Raw genomic sequence first — 14,036 nt, 5'->3', positions numbered from 1 at the left:
AGTATTTTAAAAAAAAATAAAAAAAAAAGAAAAGAAAAGAGAAAGAACAAAAGCATTGATAACATAGATATATATATATATATATATATGAAAAGGAAAGAAAAAAACAAACTTCAAAACATCCATCCCTCTTGTCCTCACAGCTTTGAAACTTCCAAATAAAATTTTTGGTGGGCCACAACTAGTACTGAACAAGTGCTCTCGAATAGATAGGGTAATGCCTGCCAAGCTTCAGATCAAAAAGAAATGGAGGGAATAGGGTATATACAAAAAGTACGTGAAGAGGCATATCTATTCACAGTTTGTTAATATCTTAAAATTAGGAGTCCAAATCAGAACTTGGGAAGGAATAGCCGTAAACCTTCACCTTGAGTACTCTTTTCAAGTCCAGTTTTATAAGGGTTGTGTCTATACCTAGGCACACGAACTGACACTGTGCTCCGGCAAGGACACTTAAATACAACCTATTACCGGCATTGGAGGAGAGGGATGAAAAATACAATCATTTTTTTTTTTTTTAACCAATGTTCAAACTGCTGTATTACCAGATACACAGTGTAAATAAACATTTTTTTTTTATCTTTTTACATCCTGGTATACATTAGCAATATATTGCAAAGGTTTAGCAAAAGTTATCCTTTGGCACAATAAAGTACCAAAGCCTTTGAGTAAAGTGTATTTTGGTCTTAATTTCCCAGCTGCCTTATGTCAGTAAAGAATACATCTGGTATATACATATAAGAAAACCAGGACTGGAGTAGAAAGTACCGCTGATTTAGAGGCAAAAGTGCATTGAAAATTCAAAGTCAATTTCTGCTCCTGCCAGCAAAAGTCTTCAAAATAATAATTAAAAAAAAAAAGAAAACAAAAAAAAAAAAAAAAAAAAAAAAATGAAAGAAAAAAAAATTATATATTTTCACAAGACATTCTACCCACCCCATCTGCCCAAACAACCCCACCCCAGTTCTGCTTCTCCCCCCCCAACAATATGTCTATATATATATACAACATGATTGGTTTCTGTAAAATGTATCAAACCTCAATAGTTTAATAAAATCTCTTCTTTTTTTATTCCTGACGAACAAATACCAAAAAAACAACAATGTTTAACGCAGCAGCAGTAACCTTAAGGCTGCAGTTTTATGCTTCTCTCTCTCTTTTATGTATTAAATTGTATATATATTTGTTTTTTGCTTGTACTTTAACAGAACAAAATGTTTGTTGAAACCAACAGATATTCACATTTTTGTTGGTTTGTCATTGAGTTGATCTCCTCTTTTCTCTCTAGTCTCTCAAATGTGTTATTGAACATCAATAAATTAATCTCTTCATCCCTGAGTTTTAGTTTGAAGTGTGAGGCACTTTAGAAGATTGGAAGGTTCTGTCTTCACTGGATACTGACCCAGCATAAAAGAGGTGTTTTCCTGGTAACCAAACTTCTGAAAGTGCCAAAAATGACCCCGCTGTTAAGACAAGGTAAAAGTCATAACCAGATCTTACTTAAACACCACCACTAAACTGGCTCAGGGCTGAAGGGGTTAATCACAGACTTTAACAACTGTTGTGCATCATGGGTTATGAAACCGACTAAATTTGTGGGCAGCCATCTTCCACAAAGTAGGACTTTCCACTGTACTGCAGGACACATAAGTTAGTCCCAGCAGAGGAACTTGGGAACACAAAGCTTTCACCCCTCCGAGTACTCAAAGACACCAGGGACTCGCACCTCTCACCTTCGTCCAAATACAGGCTATTAGACACATAACCCTCACAAGCCCTCCGACAGAGGCATAGGAAATACATACCTCTCAATCCTCACACTGAGATAAAAGCACATACCTCTGACCATCTTCCCCAAGGAACATCATGGACAAAACTTTGAATAATCAAGTTCTCTCTTTCCACAAAAGGGGTTATGAATAAAGGAAGAGTTTCGACACAAAACACAACTGTTACTTCAAGACTCCTTCCCGCTGTTTGAATCTTCGGTTTGTATAACAAGCACCAATGTTCTGATGGAGTGAAAATTTGAGTGACAATCAGGGACACTTGAGAGGTATGCCAGGGAGCTTGCTCCGTGCTCAGATTTGCCCAGAGGCACCCTGGTGAGTAAAAAGAATTACAGGCACTAGTGTCCGACGGACGTCAGAGATAGATAGAGACAGAGAGAGAGAAAGAGAGAGAAAGAGAGGGAGAGAGAAGAGAGAGAGAGAGCACGCCCGTTAAAATGGGGAATGTACGTTTTGCAGGTTCTCCTTGCTGTCATTGTTAATAATATTATTGTTCTTTTATTTGAATGGCAAAAACTGGCCTCTCTCATCTATAGTCCTCCTTGGGATATTCTAACGTCACCAGATTTCCAAAGCCCATCCGTAAACTTTCCATATCGAAGGTTTCAATTTCTCTTTCTTGGCGTTCAAATAGATGCTTGATCCTCTCGCTGCGCTCCTTTTGAAGGGCTGCCAACTCTTCTTCAATCTAGAACAAATAAGATGCCGCCCTGTCATGCTATAGAAAAAGAACTCAGCATTTTGCTCCTCTTATTTTATTCCATGCACAATAACACATTACATTCTGTAAAGCTGCATAAAGCTTTTCTCTAGGTTATTTAAGTATAATACTTTATTTCTCCTCCACACATGTAAGAGAGTCCACGGAGAAGGATGCTAAGTACTGCACCAGACAAAGTCATGGGCTGCAATGAACTGCAGCGACAGCACATTGTTTGGCATAGCTGGGAATTCTGGCCTTCAGTGATTGGCTGAAGCGATCCAGCCAGTCAGATGAGGCCACTGATGACATCACCTGTTGCTAGGAGTTTCCAGTACAGGATTGTTGGTGAAGATGAGTAGCAGATTTTAAGAGTATGTACATTAATATAAATCCTTCACTAGAGGATTGCATGAGCGTGCACTGCAATGTCTCGTATTCTCTATACTAGAATATTTATTACACAAGGCATTTATCACACCATAACACTATTAAGATGTCCTGATATATTAGGCACATGCCTTTATTTATTACTACAGATATACAAAACTGCTTTATATATCAAATGCAACCAGAAAACAGGGATTCATGTCTGAAGCAGGAATGACAGATTTACTGTGGGTCAACTAATTCTTAAGAGATTAAGTTTATGCCAAATATTATTTTACTATGGTAAAATAGGTGCTATAGCAGTCAAATACGTCATGTTACTGGTACCAGTGGTGATCACGTGACTATGTAGACCCCTGAGGTTCACTGGTAGGCAGTGGTAAGGACTAGAGATGAGGGAGTACTGTTCGGATCAGCCGATCCGAACAGCACACTCCATAGAAATGAATGGATGCACCTGGTACTTCCGCTTTGACGGCGACCGGCCGCTTAACCCCCCGTGTGCCGGCTACGTCCATACATGTAGGTGATAGGTCATTACTAGAGATGAGCGAGTACTGTTCGGATCAGCCGATCTGAACAGCACGCTCGCATAGAAATGAATGGACGTAGCCGGCACACGGGGGGGTTAAGCGGCCGGTCGCCGTCAAAGCGGAAGTACCAGATGCATCCATTCATTTCTATGGAGTGTGCTGTTCAGATCGGCTGATCCGAACAGTACTCGCTCATCTCTAGTAATGACCTATCACCTACATGTATCAATGCCTCAGTTTTAGGAAGCAGATATGCAGGTGGGGATAGAGAAAAGGAAAGGGAAGTAAGTCTGGGCTGCACGGATGAAGGGGGGCAGTTTAGGAGAAGTGTATTTATACAGGGCTTAGAGACCCACACACATCATTGGCCAGAAGCTTAGAGACATAGTGCCATGGTCACGAGAAAGCTGCAGCAAACAGTGCAGCCTTGTATCTGACCATTGCAAGTAAGTTGTTCTCATACATATACTATATATAGGGAAAACTCCAGATTTTGCAATTTTATTACAGGTGTTTCCCACAAGACAACTTATTCTCCATCCACAGGGAATATCTCTGCTTTCTCTATCTGAATTGAGCAGCAGTTGTGCAGGCACTTGGCTGTCTCTTTGTGTCTGCACGACCACTGCTCAATCAGAGGGCAGACTGACGATCCTGTGAGATCAGTGGTCAGTCCCTCAAGCAATCGGACACTTATTCCCTATACTAAGAATAAGGGATTAGCTGTCCTTGTGGCTAAACCTCTTAATAAAAGTTAGAGAAACAAAATAAGGCCTGGCGATAGTTCACACTGTCTGCAGTTGTCATTCTATTGCACTATACTGCACAACTGAAGTTTTGTGTATACACACAACCAAAAATCTGAAACAAGTCCATCAGACCTTGAATGTGCCTTGTGGCCAATACAAAAGTTCAAAGTTGTCCTCATTCCCATAAAAATTAGATGAAAAATGTAATTTTTTTGAGAATAAATATGGTGAGAGCTGTAGCAGATTACAGTCTTATATAGGACATACTAAAAATTAAACCTTATAATGGCGCCATGGAGCACATCTTAATTTAGCTGCAGAAAATATTTGTACCTTCTGTTCCAGGTGCGCTCTGCGAAGGGACACCCTCTGTTCCAACTTTTGCAGTTCACGCTCATGCTGTGCCTCCGTCTGCATCTTGATCTTGCTCTGGTAGGCATTCAGTAGCTCCATTTCCTGTTGAAGCTGTTGCCTTAGAGCCTGGCATTCTGCTTCTTGGGCCTCATCCAAGCGCAACTGTAACAGGATAGTAACATGACAAACGTCAAACAACAAAAGGAAGGTCCACAAAGATTAGATATAGTAGATATGATGATACAAGACCTGGTTAAATTGACCAATTCAAACAGTAGACCAAGTTATTCATCAAGCTACAATTTTATGGGACACCCTATGGGAGCTGAAAATATTGGAACTTGAGAGCATAATTCTATGGAAATTTAGTAACCGGTTACAAATCCCAAAATGTCCAAAAGGTCATCTCAGTATAAGAAAAGCATGACCATTAGAAGACCAATACAAAGAAAGAAAGCCCTTACATATAAAAGTATCTGCTGAAAGATGTAGAGGACTTTCTATGTAGGAGACAGGAAAAAGAACTGAAAAATAGCATGGAGCCATTCACACTTGGTTCATCACAGGTAAAGCGTAGCACAGTGCATGCAGTACCGCACTGTACTGTAGAGAGGCACTACCACACTGCCAATCAATACATGTACATCTATAATACAGTAGCTTTACTAGGGAAATGTCCAACTCTTTTTACTCTAAGGCTAAGGCCCCACGTTGTAGAAAAACTTTTTTATACTTCAGAATTTGCTGCAGTTTTTTGAGTCAAAGTCAGGAGTGCACTGAGCAGAAGGGAGATGTACAAGAGTTTCCTTTATATTTACTATTTCTTTTGTAGCCATTCCTCGGTTTGGCATCAAAAAACCGCAGCAAAATCTGCAACAACAAAAGCTGCTTTTCCACAATGTGGGGCTTTAGCGCAAAGGGGTTTTCTGAGCGTTAAATATTAATGACCTACCCTTAAAACAGGTCAATAATATCTGATAGCTTGGGGTCTGACACCTGGGGGCCATACAGCGTCATATGTTGTGTAGGGGATGTGCTTGGTATTACAGTTCTACCCCATTCCCTTGCAAATGAGTCAGGTGACGAATAAATGTGATAGCAACTGGCCTGTGATGGGGCGTAGCACTTGCCTAAGTGCTGCTGCTGCTTCGAACTGCTAATCTGTGGGGATCCCGGGTGTCAGACCCCTACCAATCAGATATTGATAACCTATGAAATATTAAACTCTTGGAATCCCTTTTAACTAATTGCTTGGTATGCATAGACTTGGACCTGCTGCCAGCATACATTTCTGGCAGTATAACAGTAGTGGGGTGGGAAAACATTAAGCTAGTTGCTGGCTACATATTACTCATAAAACCATAACCTCTAGACAAATGACAATAATGTTTGTAATCCAGTTGAGGAACCCAACACATCTGATCATACAATAAATGTAAATTCAGTTAAATTATTCAAATGCAAAATATATATTAAATAATTATATTAAATATTTTTTATATGTATGTCTGAGTCTGCTGTATGTGTCTGCACAAGTGTTGTGAATAGTACACCAAAAAGGCTATGCTTAAATCTGCATCAGAGGCTCTATTAGAAGCCTCAATCACAGATTCCATTAAAAGTCATCGACATAAACAAAATGGAACAGTGATGGGCTTGCTTTCTGTTATAGGAACAGAAGGCCCTGACAGAGATATGAATCCAACCTTAGTGTAATAGGACTGTGACAATTTTCTGCAATGAGTGATGGTGCTGGCATGACAGCGGCTGATTGCACATGTAAATGTGACTCAGTGAGTGACAATGCAAACAGTGACAGGCAGTAGCTAAGAGGGAAAGCAAGGTTATGCGTAAAACTAATATAGAGTGATGAAAAACGTGACATTTAGGCTAAGGCCACATAGGACAGGTCCGGAGTGGCTCTCATGATTCCCAGGCAGCTGGAGCGGCTTTCAACCATTGCACTGCAAATGTTGAAAACCATGACTGAACAGCCAGCAATAAATTACATACCTTGTGTTATAAACCCCCAGTGATAGACAGTCTGTGTTTGCTGCAGGATTTTGTCTACACAGTTACTGTACAATGTAGCATGTACATCAACCAGCACGGACACAAGAAGTGATAAATGGGAGGAACAGCAAAACTGAACAGAATTCTTAGATTATACAAGTAATTTAAGATCCAGTCACATACTAGTGTTTTCATTCATCATCACTAAGTGAAACATTTATGGCCTGGTACTTGTTACCTTCAACACATTTTTGCATGTTGATGCATGTTCAGTAAGGGCTTGTTCACACTGATTTTTTTGCCTACAGATTTTGATGCGGAATCTGCTTAGACAGTAGCGGGGGAAAAAAAAAAAGCGAGATGACCCTTCTTGCCGCAGATTCATCTCACCTTGTGCACAGTAACACGCCCTACTCATTGCAATTAAAAAACTGCACGCAGCTCTTCAGTAAAATAGTGCTGTGTAAACCCAGTCTTATAGGACAGGTACAGGTGACTTTATTTGTGAATTAAGTCAATACCTGAATAGAACAAAGCACGGTAATGAAAAAACTATTTAAAGACTCGCTTACCGCTTGGGAGGCCATCATTTCATTGATGCTTTGCTCATACTGCTCAGCAAGGATGGCCAATTTGCGTGTCTGCTCGTCCTTCAGGGACTTGAGTATTGTCTTGTGCTCACACTTTGGGGATACCTCCAGCTGGTGATTCTTCAGGGCCTTGTACTGCTTGGTCTGCACTTTGCATGTGTCCTGAAACTGTTTCTTAATCTGCATTTCCATGACCTGTATAATTAAAATTCAAATAAAATTGCACATCAGGTTAAAATGGTGATCTATGCATGAAGTACAGCTATATTTTTAGACAAGCAAATAACCTGCACACATCATGTGTGGAGTAGGAAAAAAATTTTATAATCTAGTCATTGAGACAATGCAATTTTATTACATAGTTTTTATGAACTAAATAACACAGTAAGGAGAATAAAACAATATATCAGAGCTAAAACAAGCAAGTGAAGCCAAAATTCACTTAAAGAGGACAATTCATGTCCTCTATGATAGGGTATGTTATATACTGTTACAAAGCTAAAGGTACACTAAATTCAGCACACTTTCAGTTTTGTAAGCCACCCCTCTGAACCTTATGGTAAGCCAAAACTATCTGCACTGGATCTCTGGAACCAGGGCTGGTATTGGCAAAGCTGAAAGTGTGCTGAGGCAAGTGCAGTCAGCTTTGAAACAGCATCAAACATCCCCTATATGTGAAAGGTCCTCTTTAAGATCCATAGAACTTCTCGCTGAACAAGTCAGTTCTCTCAGTTGTTGTAATTACATATAGTATATTGTTCCCCTAATTTGTGTGGGACCATACTGATGGCATATATGCATAGAGTTCAATGGGACACCACTGCAGTACCTAAACCTGCCGCTACATATTACACAGCGAGTTAGCAGTGTGGCTCCCAGAATATAATCACCAGGAACCGTCAACACAAACCATTCAAAGGTATGTGAAACACATTGAGCTATAAGCCAGATGACCGGCTACAGGTGTTCCACTGACCTCATGCCACCACTCTCAAAAATGGTGTTGGGGACAGGCCCCTTTAATACTCATTTCAGGTACACTAACAGATTGGCTTTATACTGATTTAGTTGTGGAACCAGTAGTACAGCCATTTTTGAACACCAGGGCACATGTTTTTGCTATTGTGTTGCCTAAACATACCATGATGGCCTAAAGCATCTCCGAATTCGCCTAGGAAAATCTAGACATTGGCCGGCTATGGCAGAGGGAGCTGTCAGCAGCCACGTGTTCTCAGTGCAGCAGATCATTCTACAGACATCCATTGACACCCTAATTGATGGCATGCCAATACATGTAGGGGATTGTATATCTGTGGGTATTTCTACAGTATATACTGAATAAATCAAGATGCTTATAATATAATTTTTTAATCATCTTCGTATCATTAACATATCTATTGATCATTTTCAAAACGCCGAGACTTTTCGTCTTTGGTGTTACAATTTCAATGTCAAACTAACAGAGTTTGACTAAGTAGAGTCAAACTAACTCTACTGAAACAAACAGTAATGCAGAAATATGGGGAACTGTGACAATTGTGCTTAACCCCTTAATGATCGTCCTAAGTTACTGACTGCAGTGCAGGTCCAGAGTTTGCAGAGATATCTTTTCACATTGCTGCACTAGGTTTGTTCGACATTGCTTTTCACATGAGTAGCAGAACAAGGTCAGCTCTGAAACCTACTAATGTTTCAACAGGGGGCTGTATTGACCTTTAATTGTCACTTCTATGAATGCCACATTTACAGGGTAAAACTGAATAATAAGCCCCATGTCTTTTTTGATGGAAAACTTTCACAGAGAAATAGAAGAATGTCCATGTATATATTCTTTATCAATCGTTTAAAAATTATATATCGAATAAAACAAAAAACTGAAAAACAGCTCAAACATAAACCATCAGCGTAGAAGCCCTCCTGCCCCCCCCCAGGGGAGAAATGTGCATGTGCATAAACTACTACTTTGTCTGGCCAACGAAGCTGACCCTACAAGGCAAAAAAACCCCGAAACAGAGCCTAGTCAGTAATGTCCTTTTCTGTTGTCCATTAAAGGAGTTTTCAGGGCTAAACATATTGATGGCAGTGCCGCACCTCCCATGAGGCGACCTGAAGCGACCGCTTCAGGCGGCGCTATGCCAGGGCCCTGGGGAGGGCGGCATTTTTGCTGACCTAAGCCAGTCCAGGACAAGCTGTCCGCGCTGCTCCAGCGGCCGCCCCTCACGCTCAGGCAGAGAGCAGGTCCTCTCCCTGCCTGCTCTCTGCTAGTTAAGACGCTCGCTCTGCTCGACCCCAGCTCGACCCCGCCCCCTCTGTGTGGCCCGCCCCCTTCCGCTGTCCCGGAGGGGGGGGGCGGCGCAGCGGCTTTCTGACGTCTGCCTCAGGCGGCAGAAACAAATGGTTCACCCCTGATTGATGGTCTGGCCACTACACAAAACAGAGCTGTCTGCTTCTTGCTCCATCCTTCTTGTGCCCACTGCTGAGAACTGCTGATTGGTGAGGGTGCGGTGTATTAGATCCTCACTGATCTAATACGGACAACCTATCCTGATGATAGGCTATCAATATTTTTAGCTTGAAAAACCCCTCTAAGTGGTTAAACAGTATTAATAAATAAAAACTCTGAGATCTAAAGGGGTCATTAAACAGAGGAGACTATAAGAACTGGTTTTCACCCCCCCCCCCCATTAAAACATTGTATGCACACAGATTTAGAAGACTGAAAATACCTTGAGATTCTTGGGTTGCTGCCGGAGTTCCATCACATGTTTCCGATGCAACTCCCTTTCCCTGCGCTTGTTGTATTCCAGCTGATTCTCCAGTTCAGTCTGATGCTGCAGACGTATAAGGTCCATCCGAAGTTTCTGCAACATGTGCAGCTGCCGGTACTCCAGCTCCCGAGTAGACTCGTCGTGCCGGATTAACATGGCATGCTCCATTTCTTTCTGGGTTCGCTTTTTATTGAGCTCCTGGGAAAGATGATATAGTTCAATGCAGTGCTAACCATTGAGGAGAGTGGAAACCAAATGCCAGGGGATTTCCTATTCTCAACAAATAAGGAATACGTTCCCAAATAGCTGCACTACTCCCATTATTAATGTTGAGAAGACTGAATATTAAGCACTGGAAAAATCTGTGGGACCTCCTCCTTACAGATTACACAAGACTAAAAAATTGATGAACCTCTTGTATTATTTAATATTATTTGTGGTCACTGACTGTTCTAAACTACTTACTGACTTTTCTACTCCACTTTTGGACTGTTCTAGGCCACTTATTCATCTATCCTTCTGTAGCATACTGCGGTTTATCTACTTTGACTACAGTAAACCTACAAAGATCTGTGGAAACTATTCGTAAACTGCAAAGAAATAATGTGCAACACAAATCCAGCTTTAATACTCTGATCATTTACAATCAATTCACTGCTAAAATTTGCCTTGAGATAGAAAATGCAGGATCAGGATATTCTGTCCTCAGACATCTCCAATATAGAGAGAATGAAGGAGGCGGAAGCTGCTGGAGTGGAGGACATGTCTGCAGCTTTAAGTAAGTGTTTTATCTCACCTCAGACACTGCTACACTGATCAGCACTGCTGTATAATGTCCTCCACACTGCTGCTTCGGTTTGTGTGTGCAGTGCATTGGACACATCACGGCAGCTAGTCTCTACCCACCTGCTCATGGGTAACTGACAACGGGATGTAGAACCTACAGAAGGGGAAAACTTGTGAAAATTGCAAAGTATATGATGTATGAGGTATCCTTATGTATATACCCGACAACTTGAGTTGAAAAAGCACCTGAAATTATATTTACACCTTAATTTTCCAATTGTGGGATAAAACTTTACAACTGAAACAACAGACCCCTTTCTTAAGTTTGAAAACTGCAAATAAGTAGACCGCACATACACCTGTAGTGCTCATAATATTCATGACAAAGCCTTCAGAGACACATGCAGCTACAAAGTAAAGTATTTCACCTCACGGATGTGCTGCTGCTCAACTTCATGCCTTTTAATCATTATCTTCCTCTTGAAGAGTCGGCAATTTTTCTCATAGTACAGTCTCTGTTGGCTAAGGAGTTGAGCTTCTTCCTCAGCCTGAGTGTGCTGGAGGTTCTCTTTATGCTTTGATATGCGTTCCTGTTTTTCTTTCTTGGGCGTGCTATGGTCCTCATTCATTTCCTGGATGTAAGAGGTGACCAGTCACTATCATCAAATTTGATATTTTTACATTTCTAAAACACTATATAGAAGTAAGACTAGTATTTTATGATTAGTTGGGGGCATTCACTAGGTCATATTGGTGTTATGTTTATATATTTCTTGCTATACATCTAAGCAAGTCTCTAAATGAGAAAACATGTCCAACCTAATAGCAACCATCTGCTGTCTTTTGACGGCAGGCGGTGCAGGTGCCGAGTCTGACGCAATGTCTTTCAGCGTCTTTTCAGTTTACCCTTCTGCAATCTAGCAGGAGCACAATGGGTATCACAAATGGAGACGGTGGGGTGGAAAATAATATTAAAAAATTGTTCATTCCAGTTTCACTTCTCCTTTCCACACTACATAGTGCTAAACGGCCAGTTGTTGTAGTGAGTCGCTGCCTCTACTAGTCCTGGTGGTCATGTGATTTCCAGAATAGCAGAGCTCCAGGGTCTTAGGCTAGGTTCACCTCTGCGTTGGGCTTCAGTTCTCTGAGTCTGCTCAAAAAGCAGTTACCAGTGAACTCCATAGATATAGGTTTGCAGGACTTTTCTATCCACATTTTTCAAGCGGAACGGGCAACAGAATCCCAAAATGGTCACACAACGCAAGTGTGAACCTAGCCTTAGTCAGATCAGCTCTGCCTGTGACTATGGTCATTATGGAGGCTATAACTGAAGCTCCTCTGGCTACTCCAATGACAGTGGAAAAAATTAAGTGCATACATTAAAAAAATAAAAATTACACTATATATATATATATATATATATATATATATATATATATATATATATATATATATATATATATATATATACACACACACACACACACACACGTTTTCATTATATTTTTGCATGTATGCGTTACATTATATAAAAATAATTACTTTTGGTGCAGTTTACCATAAATAAATAACACACATAAAAGTTTGTTAGTGGCCAGTCCTAGCAAACTTAAATACTAAAAGACGCAAAAATTACTTTGATAGCTCAACAATTAAAGTAAGGTCCGTTAAAACAATGCATGTACGAAAACACTAAACTATGACTCATCATTAACTGTTTAGTGACCAGTATTCTGCAGGTTGTTAGGATTACAACGATGCCAATTGCATAGTTTTTGTGAAAATCCCCAAACTTACAATATGGGGATTTTGAATATGGTGACATTTATATTTCCATATACAGGGTTGTGTAACGTGTCATTTTTTCTTCTGGGGCCAGATGTACTTTTAATTTACATAATTTTACCTGAAGTTTTGATAATTTTTTATTCAAGTTTCTTTGGAGGTGAAACAGCGAAAAGCATGGCGGTTCTGCCATTTTGATATTTTCAGCTACTGTTCATTACATGGGAAAAATAATTTTATAAGTCTGTACCTTGGCCATTTTCGCATGCAGAAAAACTTAGTTAATTTTTATTTGAAACCAAAAAACGGGGGATTTTAATTTTTTTTGACACATTTTAATAAACTTTTGCTTTTTCTTTAGACCTTCTTGCAGTCTATGGTGAAAACACATTTGGGCTTGGGATTTGGGCTTGCAACAGGCACTATTTTGGGGTACACAGAATTAATTGACTAACTTATTTAAAACTGTCTGGAAGGGAATGGAAAAAACACAGCAATTATGATTATATAGATAATAAATTTCTCCTTTTTTTTGTCAATTCAACAATTTTTGCATAATAAAATAATTTTCTCTACTAAAAAAAAAATAAAAATTTTATATTGCATTGCTAGGTTAACAGACATTTTTTTCTTAACTTTTCTGTAAAGAGAATTATGCAGGGATTTTATTTTTGTGGGATGACCTGACATTTTTATTGATGCCATTTTGAGAAAAAAACAACACTTTTTGATTGCTTTTTAGAATGTTTTTTTTTTCAGTGACAGACAGAAATGGCAATTCTGGCATTTTTTTTTTTTTTTTTTTAACTGTCATATTGCTCGGGTCATTATGGACGTGGTAACATTTGCACTATGTTGTTTATGTTTGATTTTTTTTTAGTTACAAAACTAATTTTTTTAAAATAAAATTATTTTTTAGTCCCAATAGGGAGCTTAAATCTGCAGTCTTTTGATCACTAACACTGTTAATGCAATGCAATGCATGACTCAGTCAATCCAGAAATGTTGGCATGATGAGCATGTAGGGAACCTTCATTATTAGTCCCTTGGCTACCATACACTGGCATTGGTCCTCCGTGAATTCACTTGCAAAGGTGCCAATGCTTGTGGGAAGTGAGAGGGTGAGAAAGGAGAAGCCCCCACCCGGAAATTGTGTGTGTGTGTGGGGTGAGACTTTTCAAACAACTTTTTATTACAAGTATATTCTGCAAAAGGGCCAGTGAAATGTAAGCTTTTAATCCTGATTGTTTGTTATACTGTACAAGTACAGTGACCAGACAATCATCTGCCAGCAGCAGTATACAGGTTTAATTCTAGGATGGACTTCATCTTACCATCAAGATAGGAGACAGATTTCACTTAGATAGGCTTGTTTACATTGGGTGTTATGTGGCAAACACTCAACTATAAGGGCTAGTTCCCACAGGGGAAGTTGGCATCGGATTTTGACATGGAATCCACATCAAAATCTGCTGCCAAAAATGGCTCCCATTGACTTCAATGGGAGCCGCTCGCTTCTTTTTTCCGCTAGCTAGTAGCGGAAAAAAGAAGCAAGCTATCCTATCTTGCCGCGGACCC

The 14,036-nt window shown here is 39.9% G+C and overlaps 1 protein-coding gene across 4 annotated transcripts in view; it reads right to left on the bottom strand.

The window, feature by feature from the left end:
- Positions 1 to 1,060: 1,060 nt before the first annotated feature.
- TAOK3 (TAO kinase 3) overlaps positions 1,061 to 14,036 on the bottom strand; it is a 145,009-nt gene continuing 132,033 nt past the window's right edge. For all 4 annotated transcript variants that reach the window (XM_075273338.1, XM_075273364.1, XM_075273354.1 and 1 more), the window contains 5 exons: positions 11,102 to 11,305; positions 9,846 to 10,085; positions 7,102 to 7,314; positions 4,496 to 4,678; positions 1,061 to 2,478 (listed from right to left, as the gene is read on the bottom strand). In XM_075273338.1, coding sequence (XP_075129439.1) covers positions 2,317 to 2,478; positions 4,496 to 4,678; positions 7,102 to 7,314; positions 9,846 to 10,085; positions 11,102 to 11,305 — 1,002 coding nt within the window. In that variant the 3' untranslated portion in view covers positions 1,061 to 2,316. The remainder of the gene's footprint in view (positions 2,479 to 4,495; positions 4,679 to 7,101; positions 7,315 to 9,845; positions 10,086 to 11,101; positions 11,306 to 14,036) is intronic.

Source organism: Leptodactylus fuscus, chromosome 1 (genome assembly GCF_031893055.1).
Source record: "Leptodactylus fuscus isolate aLepFus1 chromosome 1, aLepFus1.hap2, whole genome shotgun sequence".
Classification (NCBI taxonomy): Eukaryota; Metazoa; Chordata; class Amphibia; order Anura; family Leptodactylidae; genus Leptodactylus; species Leptodactylus fuscus.
This window is presented reverse-complemented; position numbering and strand designations above follow the sequence as displayed.